This window comes from Canis lupus, chromosome 8 (assembly GCF_003254725.2).
Source record: "Canis lupus dingo isolate Sandy chromosome 8, ASM325472v2, whole genome shotgun sequence".
NCBI lineage: Eukaryota > Metazoa > Chordata > Mammalia > Carnivora > Canidae > Canis > Canis lupus.
The window spans coordinates 4,030,016-4,049,085 of record NC_064250.1 but is presented as its reverse complement, the minus strand read 5'-3'; the positions used below and the strand labels follow the sequence as shown (position 1 = coordinate 4,049,085).

General features: G+C 59.0%; 1 protein-coding gene across 13 annotated transcripts; it reads right to left on the bottom strand.

Moving 5' to 3' along the window:
• Positions 1 to 1,213: 1,213 nt before the first annotated feature.
• On the bottom strand, positions 1,214 to 18,348 carry CARMIL3 (capping protein regulator and myosin 1 linker 3). Of its 13 annotated transcripts, none has more exons than XM_025443378.3 (40): positions 18,192 to 18,347; positions 16,607 to 16,701; positions 16,222 to 16,272; positions 16,062 to 16,121; positions 15,861 to 15,976; positions 15,548 to 15,645; positions 15,237 to 15,307; positions 15,065 to 15,138; positions 14,753 to 14,828; positions 14,581 to 14,669; positions 14,002 to 14,096; positions 13,689 to 13,775; positions 13,357 to 13,466; positions 13,139 to 13,216; positions 12,497 to 12,573; positions 12,312 to 12,416; positions 12,148 to 12,217; positions 11,579 to 11,660; positions 11,358 to 11,454; positions 11,141 to 11,195; positions 10,888 to 11,060; positions 10,542 to 10,610; positions 10,234 to 10,327; positions 10,046 to 10,144; positions 9,495 to 9,623; positions 9,197 to 9,310; positions 8,575 to 8,750; positions 7,699 to 7,786; positions 7,425 to 7,562; positions 7,082 to 7,145; positions 6,730 to 6,938; positions 6,241 to 6,344; positions 5,221 to 5,536; positions 4,697 to 4,825; positions 3,969 to 4,035; positions 3,765 to 3,854; positions 2,164 to 2,282; positions 1,897 to 2,077; positions 1,631 to 1,741; positions 1,214 to 1,517 (listed from the first exon to the last, which is right to left on the bottom strand). In XM_025443378.3, exons 1-40 carry the CDS (start codon positions 18,229 to 18,231, stop codon positions 1,489 to 1,491), a joined length of 4,125 nt encoding a protein of 1,374 aa, XP_025299163.1. In that variant the 5' UTR covers positions 18,232 to 18,347; the 3' UTR covers positions 1,214 to 1,488. The 13 variants fall into 13 exon arrangements, 10 of the variants coding, with proteins under 10 accessions (XP_025299163.1, XP_025299164.1, XP_048968964.1 ...); XM_025443379.3 differs by having other exon boundaries at positions 1,214 to 1,514; XM_049113007.1 differs by having other exon boundaries at positions 1,631 to 1,726.
• Between the last annotated feature and the right edge of the window lie 722 nt (positions 18,349 to 19,070).

The window sequence follows — 19,070 nt, the reverse complement described above, 5'->3', positions numbered from 1 at the left end:
CCTAACTGCTTTTAAACAGGGACACACTTAAGGAAATGGATGCAGTCACCTAAGGGCACACAGCCTCCCATCCTGAAGCGGGGGCTGCCAGTAGAGAGATGTGCCGAAGGACCGATGGCATCTTCCCAGCACCCATGGCTCACCGCTCCCCCCATATTCAGCCCGAGCGGTCATATCCTTGTGGGAGGGGCGATGCCACAGACAGATCGTGAGGTAACAAGTCATTAGTCATTCCCTATTGAGACCAGGGACAGTGAGGGATTGCCTGGGTAGCTGCATGCCGTGCGTGAAGACATTTGGGTCCATGGTGACCTGGGATGAGTACACGAGAGGGTTCACCTGAACATCTCTACCCTCCCTCCTCTGAACTGCTCACATAATAATTTAGCAGCCATTTGTTGAACGTCTCCTGGGCGCCAGGGGCTGGGGCTGCACAGGTGATTGAGACATGGCTCCTGCCCCTGGGGGAGGTGCGTGTGTAAAGAACAGACAGACCCACAGACAGAGGGATGATAAGCTAACACACAAATGCTATGAAGTGTGACAGGTGCAAAATTACGGACCGGTTCAGGAGGCCACAGGTCACAAAGAGGGAGGGTTCAATTTAAATGAGTCAGGGGAAGGCATCAGGAAGGGCTTCACAGAGGAAGAGGCCCCTGAATGGAGCCTCGAAAGCCAAAGTAGTATTTGTTAGTACACCAACAGGAGGCAAATAATTCGATTGTCTCTTGCCATAGGCACTTCTGTTCACCTTCAGGCCACTCTACTGTTGAGGTTTCTGACTACTGATGGCACCCCTAGGATAATGCAACACATTTAATCCCATCATTAGTGAGCCTGCCTGTATGTGGGCTTGCACGTATACTGCTCCCATCTCCTCCTGGTACACGGGGGTCTTCTGATCCCACCACACCTCCCAGAGCTGGGCACACACACAGAGAAATCAGCATTTGTGTCATCTCAGTCTCTGCTCCAGTCAGCTCAGCCCCGATCCTGCACGTGACCCCTGCCACCCACTCAGGGGGCACTTCTCAGTACCCTCCCATTTGGTACCTCTCAGGTCCATCCCTCTCCTATTGGGCTCCTGTTCCCATTCCTGTGGGGTATTCCTTACTTTTCCCTACTGCGACCAAACATTGTGCACTAAAGGGGAGCAGATGGTGGGGGTGGAGGTGGCAGTGAATGGGGGAAGACAGCAGAGATGAGGCAGGCAGTGATTTTGGTTTTTTATTCTATACAAGGAGGGAGAGAGTCCCTGGGGATAGAGGGACAGATCCGCCCTTCCAGGAGAGAGGACGGCTCTGTCCCAAGCTTTGCCTCCCTCTCTCCAGGTGGCCCTTCCCTTCCTGTCCCCACACCTCATCCTGCCATCCTGCCCCTGTGGGATGGGAGGGCAGAGGGCCTGGAGGTGTGGGTGGAAGGGTTGGGGTCTGAGTCCTTGTGAGGCACATGTCGAGAGGAGGGCTGGGCAGGGTGCTGCAGTAGCTGTCAGTCTGTTCCTGGCTCACTGGTTCCTGCTGGGGACAAATCCAGGGAGTCCTGTTTCCTGGACAGGGAGAGCCAGCCTCTCGGCAGGGCGTATGCCACGTCAGGCAGAGGGGGACCGCCCTGTTGCCCACCCTACTGGCACCTGTGGGGTCAGGGGGCTGTCTTCTATCAGGTTCCAGCTTGTCACAGGACTGTGCCCGCCGTGTCCTCTTGGGCTTCAGGGGGGCAGTCCGGCGGCCTGGATCAGGGGGCCCTGAAATGACAGTCAAGGCAGGCCCGACACAAGAGTAGAGCTCATAGGCCAGGCACTTATGCAGGCTATGACTCATTCCAAGCCCAGGAGGGGGTCCTGATGTGGGTAGTAAGGCCTCTGAGGCACCCGACCCCCCCTCTGGCTGGGTGGCAGACCTTGGACCTCAGGCTCCTCTTGGTCCTGCTGGGAGCCCAGCCTCAGCCTGGGCTTATTCATTCCTGGGGCTGTACCCCCAGCTTCAGCCTCCTCCCTGCCCCCAGGCTCCTGAGGGGGGCGGCGGCCCCTAGGCACAGCCACTGGTTTGGGAGGCCGTGGAGCTAAAGGGGGGTCCTGTAGCTGCAGAAGAAGAAAAATGCTGGGTCAGTCAGTTAGTCCTTTCACCTCATCCAAGGACCCCTTTCATCTGCCTTGCTGGCCCTCACCTTGGCATTCCTAGCGGGAATGGTCCTCTCTGGGAAGAGGGCCCCCTCTTTCTCTTCCTCCCCATCCTGAGAGGCTGGGCTGGGGCTCTGGCAGCTGTGGTTGGGGGCACTCTCCTCCGCTGGGGGATGAGAAGAGAGGAGAAGCTGCAGGAAAAGGCATTCTTGCATAGCTCGTCCTGCCCTCTCTGTCCTCATGACGCCCTAGAAGCCAGGACACACTCCTGCCCCCAAGCCCATTTGCTCCTGTGTGTCTGTCCTGGATGTATCCCTCACTCTCATGTTTTCATAGCCCCTGGCCTCCAGGACTGTCTGGAGCCCATTGCCTTTGGAGGATGGGTGCTCTGGCCTGGCTGTTCCTCTTGAAGAGTAGTCCCCAGGCCTGTTCCTGCTGGAGCAGAGCCAGGGTGCAGGGACCGCTGGGTCCACAGGCATGGCTGTCTATTCAGGGCTGCAGTGCCCCGGGGCCCTGCCAAGGCTGCAGCCTGGCATTTGCTGGATTCTGTCTGCCAGTCTGATTTAGATGGTGAGAGCCCTGGGGAGAGATGTCCTGACACCCTCCTCCTGCCGCCTCTGTGGCTTTATGCAATCTGACCCAAGGGTATGCTGACTGGAAGGTGTTGTCTGTGTTGTGTATATGTGAGGTATAAGAGGGACCTGGAAGGTGCTGGTGGTAGGTGTGTACACAGTGGAGTATCTGACTCTTTTAGTTTTCTAAATGAAGGATGGAGCCTCACTTTAGGTGTTTGAACTGGTCTGTGTGTGGGATGGGATAAGTGGCAAAGACGGCCTCGGAGGACGGGCCAGGAGCACAGGCTCTGCATCACACCCTTGTACCCTAGCCTTGCAATGGGAGTGGGGCAGGGGAGCAAGTGTCTACTTCTATGGGGAGATTTGTCCATGTTGATGTTGTTGGAGGGTCATATTCTAGGCCTGTGGGCAATTCAGTTGATGCCCAGCTGACCAAGTTTCCTTTAGAGGCTCCTTAAGTGAAAGATGCTCCTGCAGAAAGAAAGCATCATGTCACAGTTTATTTACTCCTTCAGAGTCCTGAAGCCAGAAAGTAAATGATTTGCTTAAGGTCGACTTGGGAAGTGGTGGCTGAGCTGGGATTGAGATCCAGTTTCTGATCTCCAACGCATGCCTTTTGCCCCTTCCTTGAGGCACGTTTCTGAGTGAACTGAGGATAGCGTGGCAAGCTACTTTTGGAGGAGACTGCCCTGTTTGAGGTGGGGTACTTGCCCACCCTATTACCCCCTGAGGTGCAGAGAGAGAGGCCTTCTTTACAGAAGTGCCACTCTGCTGATGGTGGCCAGAGGTGGCACCTGCCCTCCAGAGTTCCCTGGAACCACCCACAAAGTATTGTTCCTATCTGCTAACCCTGGCTGGCAAACAGAACTTGTTTTGTAGGACGTTGCTTTGGATGGGCTTGTTCGTTTTCTTTTGCACGTAGCTTTGTAAATATCCGTAAACACGTTTACGGTGGTGACATCCTCACTGCCCCATCCTGGCTGTAAATTCCCCAACACAGGGGCTGTGGGTTCTGGTTCTTTGGGCACACCCTGGGCCTTCAGTGTCGCTGCCCGAGAAGAGGCGCTCCATACCTATGTGCCATGTGGCCTCTGCTCGGCGCATGGCGCTGAAGCTTGGCTTGGTGCTTTGGGGTGGCGGTGGGGGCTTCCAGGCCCCAGGCCCTGGAGCACGGGGAGGGGATGGGGAAAGGGGGAAAGGGAGGAAGGGGAGAGGCACATCAGGAGGGGCCCCTGAGAGAGGGGTCAAGGAAAGGAAGTGAGGGCAACTGTTCTTACCTGCGTCGTCTGAAGAGCGCCGTTTCTGCCAAGCCTGGACACTGCCCTCCAGGTCTGGGCCTGGGCCCTGAAAGGACAGCAGAGTCAGGTCATAAGAAAAATATCCTCCACACTGGGGCTGTGGTTAGTGAGGAGAGGGTTTCTGTTCTGGCCTCTCAGGCTGTTCTCATGGCATCAGTCCCTAGACCCTTGGACCCTCTTCCCTCTGAAAGTGGCACCCCTACCACCCGAGGGGCATAAGAAATGGTTTAGACGAAGGAGCATACTGTTATTTTAATAGTTATTTGCTTATTTTATGTGTGGTAGAAAAAAAAAAACATGACTAGTACAGGAAGCCCACGCTTTGAAAAAATAATGCTTAGGACCAAAGCTAAAAAGGTAAGTTGATTTAAAGAAAAATGTGTAAATGGTAATACAGGTTGGTAGGTGGAGAGGGTAAAAATCCATTGTGAAGGTGGTAATCAAGTCACCAAAGTTTCAGAAAGTGAGCTCTAGAAGTCAGTATTTCTATGACTGCCCATTTCGCAAGGAGGTAGAGGCTCCAGGAGGAGGTGACCTGCCCAGGCTTTCGAGGCAGGCAAGGTTGCGGACTGACGGGAGCAGACCTGCGGCTCACACCTTCTAACACCACAGACTCACTCTCTCTGCTGGCCCAGCAGGGACTGGCATGGAAGGGAAGGCAGACGGGGGATCCGTAGGAACGGTTGGGTGCCTGGGCTCCCCCTCACCTCTCGTTTCCCGTCGAAGCTCCAACCCTTGGCTCTTCCCAACCCAGGAAGGGCAACACCATGGACCCTTGGCTGCTGTGCTGTCCCAGGGGCCAGGCCCCCCTCCCCTGGCTCTGCCCCCTCAGTGCCCTGGAACAAGGCCTAGGGTTTACAAGCAGTTCCTGATGGAGAAGGGGCTCCAAGGGCAGCAAGGGAGCAAGGGAGGGCCCTTCCCCCCTCAGCGCCCAGCCCGGGGGCTCCCCTGCCCCAGCCCTCTGGCCCTCCTCTGACTCCTCAGAGGAGTCCTTTTTTTTTTTTTTTTTGCCCTCCTTTGCATGCAGCACTCCCAGCATGCTCTGGGTCACCAGGCTTAGGCCGCTCAAGGAGTGGGGCTGGGGTGGGGGGGGTAGGGGGCCATCGGGATGACCAAAGCTCCCGAGAATCCTGAGTCCTAGTCTTCTCCCATTAACTACCTGGGTTGGGTACATGGGTGGGCTATGTGCAGAACAGCAACCAGGAAGGATGCAGCACTTCACCTCACTTACCATCTTCCTGCGGAAGGAAGGCCCTCGGCTCCCCCCAAATCCAGGGAGGGGGCCACTCTCCTCCTCTGGGCTCCAACAGGGGGAGGAGTTATTGCCGAGGCTGGGGGGATCTGGACTGGGGGGACTCTCCTGAGTTGGGGGTGGGGGTGGGGGCGGAGGGAGGAGGAGCCCGGTGGTGGGGGACCCTGGGCCCCGGTCCCCCTTGAAGCTCCGGGGCCGGCGGAAGTGAAACAGGCCTCTGCGCCTCTTCTTCTGGAGTGGAGGCAGCGGTGGCTCTGAGAGGCCTGGCCGCAGGGTCCGCAGAGTCCGGGGGTAGCTGGGCAGGGTTGGGTGAGTTAGTGACAAAGCCATGAGGGCAGATGCAAATGCCAAATACGGGGGCAGATCAGGACACCCCCACCCCCTACCCTTGGCTGGTGCTGGCAGTGCTGGCACTAGTGTAGGCCTAGGTCTAATAAACCTCCCACTTCCCTCTCCCATCCAGCCTCTCCTGCTACCCCGTAATCCTTTCCACTTTGTTCTCAGGGGAGATGGTGTCCTCAACTTCCCTGTAAAAACCCTCCAGCAGCCTCCTTCCCCCCATCTCCACAGCAACTCCTTCCTCCCAGGCACCCCCTGGCCCTGACCCCTCACCCTTCTCTCTGCTTTTCCAGGCGACTGTTTCTTCTGGACAGATGCTAGGGAGTCCGAAGGACTGTGACGGAGAATATACCCTCCAGGCCTCTCTCCACTGACTGCCATCCCATCTTAGGGCCTGCTGTTCCCCCATTCACCCACCCCTGTCTCCATCATGCCATTGTGGTGGTTCACCCTGGCCATCCCTTCCAGCTGTCCTGAGGACAATCAGAGAACCTGAGAGTTAAGGGCTGGGTGGGGAAGGATGAGAACGTGGGGAAATGTTCCAGGGGGACTGGCTTTGGAACCTGCTATTGGAGAGGCCCCTGTGATTGCTGGGAGGACACAGGAGCCCTACAGGGCCTGTGGGCCTGCAGAAAATGGGACTGTATCTAGTTGCCACACCTGGAGCTTTCATCCATGACCCTTCGGCTGAAAAAGTCCTCCAGCCCCTCATCCAGGCGGGTGGCCATCCCATTCTCCTGACGAGTCCCAGTCACTGGCATCTGCTGGGAGGAAAGTCCTGGAGGGTATCTCATCTGGATGCAGAAGTCCTCCCCATTGCCCCCATCCACTCAGGGCCTTCCTCTTTGGACTTGGACTTGCCTCTTGTTTGTCCCATGGAAACTGAGACTTCAGTGCACATGGGGCATTTCCTAAGTTTGGTGGCTCTTGGCTCTATTCCTCACCCAGATGGGAACCGCTGCTGTCTGGCAGATAGAGATTTCCTATCTCGGAGAACTGGATAATCCCATCCTCTCTTTGGTGGCCTTCTTCGGCCCCTGCCTGCTCTCCCAAGGCTGATGTTTCTGGCATTTGGGTCCTAAAGCTAGAACCTCTGGCTGTGGCATTGCTAAGTGAAGTTGGTCCTCTTGGGAGGATTTGGGGACTCACACTGGGCCGACCGGGTCCTGGAGGTGTGGTCCTGGGGGGCCGGGGCCTGCCTTGTGTTTGATGCCTCAGTTTATAGCCGTGAGTGGGCAGCTCAGACAGATCCTCCCAGGAGCCACTGGCTGTGGGCTGGCTGCTCCCGAGTCCTGAGAACCAGCCGGGGGGGATCCCCAGGCTCCCCAGCTGGCTTTCCATGTCCTGAGGGCTCCCACCTGTGGGCACAGTAGCCTTAGAAGGACCAGCAGGAGGCACAGGGAGAAAGCAGGCTGGCGAGACAGAATTAAAAAGAAAGGGACCAGGGCCTGGGAAGGGTGGAGGAACCTGGAGGACATTAGAATTGAGGCTGGGGACTCACTAATGAAGGCGGACACTGGCCGGATCTTGCGGCAGCGTTTCTGCTTTTTGATGGCCATGGTGTCCTGCAGAAATGGAGACGAAGGGTGGGGAGTGATTGCAAGTCCCAGGACCCTCACCCGAAGGCTATTCCTTGAAAAGCCTACTCTTTAGAGACCCTCCTGCCTCCCTGTTGTCCTTGGGTGGCTGAGGGATTGGGATGAGGGAAGGGGCGAGGCTGGATTGGGATGGAGGATGAAACCCAGGCCCAGTGACCGGGGAGAGGGGAGCCCAGGGAAATGGAAAGGGACAGTGTTTTGCAGGTTTCTAGTTTAGGGTGGGGAGTGCAGGGTGGAGGCACTCACAATATTGGTCCCAAGTTCATCATCTGTGGTCTCCTCATGGTCGTGGTTCCGGCCTCGGCCCCGGGAGGACAGATCCTGCCCTTGGCCTGGCCCCAACGGTGGATCTGATAGTGTCTTTAGCTGGGCCAGGTGCCGGGCCTGGGGAGGGACAGGCACGAACAGGTTCCCAAGGAAGCTGCCCACTTCCCAGGGCTTTGGGGAAGGGTTGCTTGGGGGAGATGGGACGATGTGGGGTGGAGGGTGCACCTGAGCCTGGTGGGTTCTGAAGTCTTACCAGGCTCTTATGGGAGTGGTAGAGCTCCTGCAGGATTTCATCCACTATGGAGTTGGTCAAGTAGGTGACTACTGAGAGCTTCACTTCGCTGTGGGTACAGGTAGGACTGCTCAGCCACCCCTTCCAGGCCCCTGGGCCTCGGCCCCACCCTTCCTCAGATGCCTAGGGGAGTGGGCAGCTGGCCTCGCTGTCCATAGAGGCACCTTAGGTCTCCCCTATGTCTCCATAAAGACATGCCCCGTCCCACCCACTGACCCCCAGCATAGGTGTGTGTGGGTCAGGAGGGCGGGCAAAGAGGAGTTGAAGGGGAGCAAGAGGCCTCCAGGCCAGGCTCCTGGAATTCCAGTAAAGCAGAGCTGGGTAAACTGGGGTGTTGAATAAACCCTGCTGGTCTCTGCTGTAAGCCCAGAAACTTTTTGGCTTGAGCTTGGCCGTTTCATGTATGTGTGTGATCATTTTCTTCTGCTTTGGTGAAGGGTGGTACCCAGAATGAGGGCTCTGGCAGGGGTGCAGGCAACAAGAACTGGAAGGGGCAGAATATAACCACGCACCCCCCCCCCCTTCAATTTTGTCCACGCCTCTGAAGAGGCTGTGCTTTGTTTTGGGAGATAAATCTTGGTGTCTGTGCGTGGCTGTGTGTGTGTGAGTGTACTCCTGTGTGTACTTGCCAGGCTCCTAAACCCAGGCTCAGCACTTAGATTCTAGGGCAAAGACCAGTCAGACCCTAAATAGCAAGGTTGCAGTTAGTTAAAGATTTATCCCTTGTAATGGAGATTGTGCCATTCATTATTCATTGCTGATAGCTGGGCCCCAAGTCCCTAAGTGCTCTGGGCCAAATCCAGCCCCGTCCCAGTGCCAACCCCCTCCGCCTCTCACTCCAGCTTGTTCTGAATGTCCTGTCCTGCCTGCTCCAGCAGCGCCCCTCGGATGAAGTTCCGGGGCACAGTGACGCGCTCGGCCACATTGCTCAGCATCTTGTTGTGCCCCTCAGCCACTCGCATGGCCACGGGACATAACTCCTGTGTTAGGCTGACCATCGACTCCAGGATCACCTGGTATGGGGGGAAGGGAGGCCAGAGCCCCATGGGGGGGCAGGGTCAGGGCTGGCACCACACCAGGAGAGCCTCCAGCCTATCTCTCCAGCCCCCTGTGGTGAGACTGAAAGGCCCACCAAACATTCCAGGTCTGGTTACCAGGAGAGCCTGGGACACTCAGGCTCCCCCACATCCTGGCAAGTGTCCCTTCCACCCTACCATATGGACAGGGGAGAGTCAGTCCAAGGATCAGAGTCCAGAGGGGAGAGATTGGAGTTCAGAGGCCAAAGTGGAAGATAGCAGAAAAAAATCCAAGCCCTGTTTGCCAGCAATGCCTGACATACTGGGAGTGTGGGTGGCCTCCACTCTGTGTCTCCTTCTTGTCCCCAGTAATATCCCCATGCTGATCTTAGCCCTTGGCTTTGACCCTTGGTCAACATTGGGCTTCCTCCCTCAGGACTTGCCTGCAGCTCTTTGTCCACAGCCTTGGACACCTCACTAGCAACCGACTCCAGCCTCTGTCGTACAGGCCCATCATTGGCTAGCACGTGGCCCAGCTCGTAGAGGCTGGGGAATAGCTGCAGAGGAAGGGATTATCATGGGGGTGTGTGTGTCAAAATTGGGCCTGACCATGTCCCTGGGGGCCCTGGGTGAGGAGAGCAGATGCATGCATGGGTCAGGGCCCGGATACTCCTGGAGTAGTGTGGCTGGCCTTCCTGGGCTCTCGGTCTGTGAGGGAGGCTGGGGCTATGGAGGGCTCACCGCCCGTGAATTTTTGGCATCCTTGATGAGGTCCCGAGCATAAAGCAGCTCATCTTGCACAGGTTCCAGGGGGCACAACCTCAGTGCCCGAACCTCCTCTTGCACTCGGCCGCACAGCCGCTGCAGCATCTGGAGCACAGCCAGTAGAAGAGTCAGGGTGGACACTTGCACCCTTATCTTCCTAAGGTGGGACCCCAGGCACCCCACTCCTGGGTCCCCTGGGGCAGTGCTCCTGATGCTGGCATTGATGGGGTGGTGGTGGTGTCTCTGGAGGGTCTGCTTTCTCGTCTTCTTGGGATGCCCTTGAATGCCCAGGGGAGCTCCTGCAGTCCTGCACACTCCTTGTCTGGGGCCCCCCACACGTCCTCTCATGTTTGAGGCCATACTGCCAATGTCCTGTCTTTTGCTGTCCCACATACTCAGTCCAGTTATAGATGCCATAAAATGCCTCTTTCATGTCCTGCCCCCAAGCATGTGCATGCTCCATCGTGTCAGACCTGAGCCCCACATGCCCCATGCATGCCCCATGTGTCCCAGAGGGAAACGTTTACTTGCTCGGCGCTGCTGGTCACTAGGCCCTGCTGCAGCCTGAAGGCCTGCTCCTGGGGGCACGTCTGGGAGTGGTTGTTCCTCACCAGGCACCACTGGATCTGGAGGGGATGAGGTAGGAGGGATCAGGGCCTGGGACATGGGCTGGCCTCTGCCCCTCCCTGTTCTACCCGGCAGCCGAGGCCTCTACCTTCTGCCAGACATCCTCGGTGCGCTCAGGGGCACTGCGGTAGGCTTGGGAGATGTCGCTCACAGGGAAGGACATGAAGCGCAGTGTGTGGTTGCTGTGGGGCACAGTGGTACAGCTGGGTGGGGGAGAGGGGGGGACCGGCCCTTGCTCCCCACACCCCCTTGCCGACCATTTCCCTCACCCTCGGCCTTTCCTAGCATTTCTGTGCAAATAGGTTGAGCAAGCTGGGGTAAGGGCTGGTCTAACAGGCCTGGTCTAGGCCCAGAGAGGCTGGGACTGGGGTCAGGGCAGAGCCCTGGTCCGCTCACCTCTCCAGGGCCCTCGCAATGTCCAGAAAGCCCAGGGCAGATGTGTTGTTCCGATCCCATAGGATGGTTCTAGGGAGACAGTGAACAGTAGCTGGTGGCTCCTCCCTCTGGGTCCCTGTTTCTGGCAGGCACATTAGCCTGCTCTGGAGTCCTCCCTCCTTTACTGGGTGATGTGGTTGACTCCAGGATGGTTCTGGGCCTGAGGGTGTCCTGGAAGCTGGGGTACAGAGCAACAGGCAAGGGGGGGGAGGGCGCCTGTGTGCGCCTGTGTGCGTGTGTGTCTGTGTCCGTGTGTGTTGTGGGGGGGCACCAAAGCTCCAGGTCGGGGCCCAGCTGTGCACTGCACCTGAGGGAGGAGTTGATCTGCAGGGCCTTGGACAGCATCTTGGCCCCGATGTCCTCCATGCCGTTGCCGCTCAGGTCTACCTTGGCTAGGCAGGTGTTGCTTCCCAGTGCATTGATGAGGATGCTGGTGCGAAGCTTCAGCCGCGAGTCTGCCACAGACAGTGACTGCAGGGACTGTGTGGGCAAGAGTGGGGTTGGGCCTGGTCCCCGTAGCCCCTGCCACTGTGGGTCCCTCCCAGGGCCCAGGAACTCACACAATCCTCTTCTTGGATCAGTTGCACCAGCTTATGGAGGATTTCCTCCAGGGTCCTGTGGGGAGTCAGGGCTCAGAGCAGGAGGGGAGGGGCCGGGGTCGAGGTACTGGCGGAGCAGGAAGTGACTTGAGCAGGAGAGGGGGCAGAGGGGCCACAGTGAGACAAAAGGGTAGGTGGATGATGGAGTGGGGTCTGTGGGTATGGGGAGGGGCCTCACTTGGCCTTGACGTTGAAGTTCTTGCCCAGGAACAGGTGCTTGAGGGACTTGTTCTTTCCAAGTGCAGGCACCAGCGTCAGGAGGTCGGAGTCAAACCCTGGCCAACAGATGGGAGAAGTTTGGCCTTGAGGCCTGAGGCTCACTGGAGCATCCTTGGGGGTTCTCCCCATGCTCCAGCCCTGACCCCACTGGTTCCCAGGAAGGGAAGTGCCCCTACTCACCATTGTCTGACAGATCCAGGCTGCCCACACAGGTGACAGTCCCCAGCTGCTCCTGCAAAGCCTGGGCTCCTGCTGAGCGGAGCTGCAGGGACACGGTGGGGGGGTTTGGGAGGGCGGTTAGAGCAGGGGTGGGGGTGGAGGGAGGGCACCTTTAATGCTCAGAGACTAGTCACACCAGGACTCAAGGCCAGCCCAGGTCTCAGGTGTCAAATCAGGAGGCCCCTTCTCCACACCAGATCCTTCCCCAGGGCTCTCTCCCCGTCTCCCTTTAGCCCGAAATCTCTCCAGGTGGCTGCTCTGAGATAGCTCGCTCCTGCCCTCTGGTGGAAATGTCTAGTATCTCTCGCTCCAAAGCTTCCAGGGAGGAGGAGATGGGTGGCTGAAAATGACTTCTGAAGACAGCGTGCCAACTACCGACTAAGAAGGAAAATGGAGGTGTGGTGGGTCCAAGGGCCGCAGGGGTGCAGCACAGAGGCAAGATAGAGCCAGCGTTTGGTGACGGTTGGGGAAATGAACTGTGGGGTTATGGGTGGGGGACTGGCGGTGGTGCTGGGGGAAGGGGGGCTCACCTCACAGCTGCTGAGGTCCAGGTGCAGGTCACTGAGGTGAGTGTTGAGGGAGAGGCCCTGGAGCAGTGCCCTGTGGGAGGAAGGTCAGCGGGCCCATCTCTACCTCTCACCCTCTTCTCTCATGGTTCCCTCTTGGACGCCCCCCAACCCTGCACCCACCCGACCTGAGGGCCTCCAGGGGCAGCCTTGTGGCAGACAGGTTGACGTGGCTCAGTGTGTAGGCGCTGCTGAAGAACTGCTTGAAGGCCGGCGGGGCCTCCCTGCCCTTCCTGCAGAGACTCCTGGGATCAGCAAGGGAGGGGGAAGGTGTGGCTCACCCCATCCCTCCCTGCATCCCTCGTGCTCCCACCTGTGGGAGCAGCTGTTGCGCGCCAGGTTGAGGTAGGTTAGGTGGGAGCAGCACCCGTGGAGCAGGGCTCCCAGAAGCTGTGGGGAGAGACATGGTGGGTGTCACAGGGGCTGAGAGGGGTGTGGGGAGGGGCTGGCAAGGACTCCTCCCTCCCTCCCCTTCAAGGTCCTGGCTCATCACCCTCGTCACCCTCAGCAGTTGGTCTGTGTGAGCCCTTCTATGAATGCCCACTTTGCCTCTCAATACCTCAGTTTTCCCCTCTGTGGAAAGTGGGTCTACTCCCTGCCTGACCCCCAGGGGTGGGGAGAGTCTCACAGGTAGTGAATGTGTAAAGCCAGGGCTACCAGGGGCTCATGAGGCACTGTGTTTAAGTTAGAGGAAGAGCCCTTTCCTCCTGATGGGCTCAGCCCTATGCCAGGGTGCACAGTTGCGGAGTAGAGGAAGGGCTGGCTTTCAGGCACAGCCAGTCGGACCTCGGGCAGTGGCCGGGATAGCATACCCCAGAGGTGTGAGCTGGCGTTGCCTTATAATTCAGCTGAACTTCGAGTCATCCTGCCAGCTCTGTCCACTCAAGGCAAGGGTGGTGAGGCAGGGACCCACCCTAGCCTCCCTAAATCACCTCTTCTGTCTCCGACCCCTTACCAAGTCAATGGCGCAGTCAGTCCCTGCCAGGTCCAGGTGCATCAGAGCATTGGGCTGGGCCAGGAAACTGTAGAGGGCCTGGGAACAAGGACAGAGGGGCTGCCAGGGAAGGAAGGGGCGACAGAGCCCCTCTACCCCCAAGCTATAGGGCAGAGATTCCCAGGTCCTGAAGCCTGAGCATGCTTCTGCAGGGCTTCAGCTATGTCCCATGGACTCACATTGGCCTCATCTGTGGCGAGCAGCCCAGGGTTCTTGCTCAGGTCCAGGTATCGAAGGGAGCTGGCAAAGGCTGGGTTGGCCCCGAAGGTCTGGCCCAGCGCCTGGAGCCCTGAGCACAGTGGGCACTGAGCTGGGTTGGCCCCCATCCCCACCTCTCCCCTTCTCCACAATTCTTCCCCACCCTGAGATGTGGCTCATTTCCCTTCCTTGGATCCCTGCGATACTGTGTGAGTGTGCTGGTCCACCTCCGGGACTCAAGGCTCCAGAGGATGCTAAGGGAGGGTGGGATGGGGGGGCTGAGGTCAGAGGTCGGGGGTCCTGGTGCAAGTACCTCGAGGGGAAATGGCAGTCTTGGCCAGGCACAATTTGGTGAGGCCAGTGGGGAAGCAGAGGAGCTGCTGACTCAGACTGAGGAAGCCTGGGGAGTGGAGAGAGAAATGGGCCCAGTGAGGGGCAGGTGGTGGGCATCAGGGGTGCAGAGTCAGGGTGAGGGGTTGAAGGGGGTATAGGCCCGGGGTCAAGGACAGTAGTACTGGGGCAAGGGCTGGCATCAGGCCATAGAGCCCCTGTTCAGCCCGGCGTTGGGCTCTGGGCGAGGACAGGGGTCTGTGTTGTGGGGGGTAGGATTCAGGGCTGGGGCTCACCCTTGTCCTCGATGGGGTTGTGGGACAGAGTGAGGGCATGCAGCACACAGCTCCCGTTCTCCCCAAACACCCCGGCCAGCTTCTGGACAAAGTCCCTTCAGGGAAGGGGAGGAAGGATTTGTTTGTCCCAGCCCCTGGGCTTCCCCTCTTCTTCCACCTGCCTGCCTGCATGGCTCTGGAAAGGTCAGAGGCCCCCACAGGTGGGGACCAGCTTGGGCCCTGCCAGGGAGCTTGTCATCACTCTGAAGGAAGTGGGAAGTTGGGAAGTTGTACTAAGACAAAGCCTAGCTCTGGGTCCTTGAGACTAGAGCAGCCCACCCTGCTGGGTAGTTGACAGAAGAGAGGGATGGGGCATGGACCATACTGGGAGAAGCCCTGGAGCTGGGGGGCCAGGAGGCTTGGGTCTGAGTCCCAGCTTGACCACAGACTTGCTTTGTGCCCTTTTGGGGCCTATGTCTCCTTTTCTGTCAAGTGAGGAGCTGGAGGAGATAGCTTGGAGGCCGCATCATGCTCTGAGGTTCTGTGACCCTAAGCCTACATCATTGGGGCACTACTGCCCAGGGAGGAGGCTGGCCTCACGTCTTAAGCCCAGCATTGTCCAGCACCAGCTCTTCAAGGCTCCCAGACTTGCTCAGGGTATGTAGCACCTGTTCTAGCACTTCAGAGCCCTAAGGACAGAGGGGGTTTTTTGATCAGGAGCCAGAGAGGACACCACTCTCCAGCCCCTCCTCCCAGCCCTCCTAGTCCCTACCAGTCGCAGATCCTTGCAGTAGAGTTTGGTGAACCACTGATTGTAGGCCAGGGCTGCCACCATTAGGGCCAAGTCTCTGTGGGCAGATTGAAGGGGGCAGGCAAGTGGTGAGCAGGTAGCCAGGGCAGGAAAGAAGAATCTAGGGATGGGGTAGTTGGGCTGGGGAAAGTCTAGATGGGTAGAGGGAAAGGGGGAGTGGGGTTGGGGAGATAGAGCTGGAGCTGTAGGCAAGACTAGAAGAGGGAGCCTGGAAGGGCCAGGGTTGGGCTGAGGCTGGAAGGGGGGGATTGAGTCTCTGCTCCATCCGCTTACCGGCTTTCCAAGTGGCTGAAATCCAAAAGATTGAACTCCCGGTTATCCTCGGCATGATAGATGGTGTCCACATCCTTGGGGAAGTGGAACTGGCTCACAGCTGCTCCCCTTATCCCTTGCCCTCTCCCTCTGGGTCCCACCTGCCCACCTGCTGGGTCCTTGCCCAACGTACCCATTGCACCTCCTCCCGGCAGTGCAGTCCATTGTAGTCACACAGGGCAGCATAGGTCTCGGAGAAGCCACCTGTGGGGCAGAACATGAGCTGGCTCCATGAGGGGTAAGGGTGTGGGGAATAGGCTTGGGGCTCAAGGAAAGGTGAAGGTCATTGTATGTGGCCAGTGTCCTGGGTACCCGCTACACCATGAACCTCTGAGGTCTGAGAGCTACAGAGTCCTCGGGGCAGGTAAAGCCTCAGGCACAAGGGACTCTGGACAAGGGCAGGGTAGTTGAGGTTCCACTTCCATCGAGTCTGTCCCTGCTCACCGCAGACGCTATGAGTAGTAGATGTGGAAGTCTCAGAGTTGGGGGATGTGTCTCGGGGCCCTTCTGGGGTGTCAGCATTTCCACGCCGGATTAGACACCTGGAAAACGAACAAATCCATCCCAGAGAGGGGTGGAAAGAGGCTCTCAGTTCTTCTCCTGTTATAGCTTCTGGGTCCCTGGGAACAAGCACGAGTGGGGACATATGGGCTCTTCCCCTCGGTGTGCCAGGAGCCCAGGTCCAGGGGAAGGAGAGAATGAAGGAGAAGTCTCCTTGTTGTCTAATCCTTTGCAAGATTCCTCCTTTGCCACTTACCCGGGGCCAGGGCAGACCTTGGAGAGGGCAGAGCTCACATGTCGCGTCACCTGGTCTACGCTCTCTGCGGATGGCAGCCGCAGGCTCACCAGGCCACGCTCCGTCTCCACTAGGATCTGGAGGAAAGAGGGAACCAAGGCCTTGGACATCAAATCCTTCCTCCTGCTGGCCCAAGAGTAGGGCCCAAGTCCTGCTACTCACCTGGTTCTGACTGAGTGTATTGAAGGCGCGGATTTCTAGGACATTGAAGGAGCTCTCCACCTGTGGAGGGGGTGGGCATGGGGATGTTCATCTTGAGGTTAGGGTGCCTAACTCTGGAAGGAGTAGTCCAGGGGTACCCCTGCTCCTCAGCCAGACTCACCTTGGCTGGGACCTTCAGAGGGAAGAGGTGGAGGCGCCAGGACGTCAGGGCCTTCAGAGAGAGGGAAAGAATGTCAGCAGCCAGTGGCAGTTCCTGGGCCCAAGGCCTCCCGTCCACCTTCAGCCCCCTCAGCCTGTGTGCAACTCCTATCAGCAGTGGCCCCCTGCTCCAGGGGTCCTCCCTCTCTCTCAGCCCCACCCTGGGCTCCTAGACAGCCACCTAGTCCGGCCTGCTCCCTTCCACAGCCTTGGTCTCCTCACACCCCCACCATCCCTAGTCTCCCCTGCCTCCTGGTGTTTTTGTTCTCAGCAGCCCAGCTGCCCCTGATTATGCTCCCACAGCCTGCTCCTTCCCCCAGCCCCCAGCCTAAGAGCAGTGCCCTCACCAGAACTCGATCCTCAAACTTCTTGGGTTTCGTTTCCAGCTTCACCCGATGTTGTTGGAGCACAGCCCCTTGGCTTAGGCACCTCCTGATGCTATCTGTGGGTGGGTGAGGGGCCTGCTCAGAGCTCCCCTTACCCTGGCCATCCCCACCTCCCCAGGGTTCTCCAGGGGTGGGGTCAGATGAGAGGACAAAGAAAGAGAGAGAGAGAGAGAGAGAGAGAGAGGCTTTCCTTCTTGGGTGGCTTTTCTCTTCCTATTAGAGAGGAAGGGGGGTGTGGAGAAAACTCTGGCTCCTGATGTTCCTGAGTCAGGGGACAGTTGCTGAGTGACACTGTCTGTGGGAGGGTGTGTCTTACACTTTGGCGGGTGTGAAGGATTTTTCCAACCCATGTTCTCCAGCAGCCATCAACACATACATAGTGAGTCAGTGTGGGGGTGTGGGGGTGTCCCTTTGACTATATTCTGGGTGGTCTGGGTGTGAGCGTCTGCCTTTTACTATGCATGCGTGCCTGCCTTCTGACGACGCCAGGGAGGCTGTGTGTGTGGTGTTAGTAGGGGTGGATAGGTGAATGAGTGTGCCATGCTTGTAGTTGTGAAAGACGGCTCTGCTTTGGGGATGAGGGTGGGAGGCAGGGGTGGTGGTGGTGGTGGTGGTAAGGAGTTACTGTTTAAATTTCCTAGTAAAACCATCCAGATATCCTAGTGCGTGTGTGTGCATGCGCTTGTGTGGTGGGGGTGCAGTTTCTGTTAAGATGTGTGTACACACACATCCGATGCTCGTGTTTATGTGTGTGTGTAGATATGGGAAATTGCCACGGCGCAGCATGCCTCTTGAGTACCCTTGAGCGTCCTGGTTTCTGCGTGGGCTAGACTAGGCTCCCGCCTGGGGCAGGGGGCAGTGAGGGCTGTGATAGTGCTGGGGGTCGGGCCCTGGTTTGGGTTGAGTGTGAGAACCTCACAAACAGGAGAGACCTTGAGGTGTGGGTAGAAGTAGGGAGAAGGGGCAGGCTAAGACGGGGGTTGTGGGAGGGGAGCTGCAGAGACCCTGCTCTTGGTTTCAGCTCCAGTGGGGCCCTCTTCCCTGACTCCCTTCTTTGCCCCACTGGCCTGGGAGCTGCCGGGCTGCCGGAGGGGCTCTCAGGGCTAGTTCCGGGGCGGGGCCGGGAGGAGGGAGGGTGCTGAGCCCAGAGGCGGCCAGGACCAGGGGCAGCGCCCGCGGCCCCGCCCGGCGGGGAAGCGGGGACTCTCCGGAGGGGAGACTGGACGCCTCGCCGAGGGATGGGCCAGGAGCAATGAGAGGCAGCCCCAGGGAGCGCCAGGGGACTGCACCTGTCACCGAAGATCGCGTCGGGCGGCTCTGGGGCTGGAAGGTCCTGACGGGGTGAGGCGAGGCGGGCAGTGGAGGATGCTCCGGGGACTGCGATGCCCCGAGCTAGGGTGCAGGGGCCGGGGGCTGCCTTGGAGCCGGAATGCTTGGGGCGCGGGGAGGGAGGAGGCACCGGGGCAGGGGTGCACCGCGGGGAGGAACGCACTGGGTCTGGGATGCTCCGGGACGGGGCGTCCCGGAGACCACCGCAGCCTCGTACCTTGCAGCTCGCGGGTGAGCTCCGCGCCGGGCTTGGCCATGGCGGCCGCTGCTGCCGCCGTTGCTGCAGAGGAGCCGCCGCCGCCGCCGCCGCCGCCGGGGAGCCGCGGCACATGCTAGACCCGGCTCCGGCAGGGCCCGGGCGCTCAGCGCTGCAGCAGCCGCCGAGCCCGCTCCTGTCAGGGGCGGCTGCGCGAGCGCTCCTCCCCCCTCCCCCCCACTCCCGCCCGCTCCCCCGCTCCCCCCGCTCCCGGGCCTAGAAGCCCGGGTCTCCCGCCCCGCCCGGGGAGGTGCGGGACTGAGCATGCGCGCCGCGCCTCCCGGCCGCGTGAGACCCCGCGCGCGCTCGCGCCCACCCCTCCCGTCGGCTCCCGAGTGCGACGCCCCGTGCGTGTCCCCCGGAGCCGGCCGCTTCCGGGACGGGGTGGCTCACACTTTCCGTGCCATCCACTCCTTGGGCCCCGTGAGCAGAACCCATTTCTTTTATTTGTGGGCCCGGGGACCCCTCCTGGGTCATCCTTGCAAGGCCCCTCCCTTTTGCCTTACTGCTAGGGACGCGCGTCCAGCTCCTACAAGCTGACCCGCAAGGGAACTCAGGATCGAGGGCGATGCCAGGAGAGGACCTGGCCAGATCTGGGGATGTTCATCCTCCCTCCCACTTGCCCAGCTGTGGGGATTCCTGCAGTGCCCTTGGCACCAGCCCCATAGGTGTGAGGCCGAGAGTATCACTCGGGAGTTCCCGAGCCACCTCCTCTCAGCCGGCAGTTCTGCAGACATATCCACCCCTGAGCATCAAGCTGAGGTCCTGGAGACAGGGAGGAGGATTAGGGGGAAATGCAGACATGTAGTCCACCTAGGATCTCTGCTTGGCTACCACTCC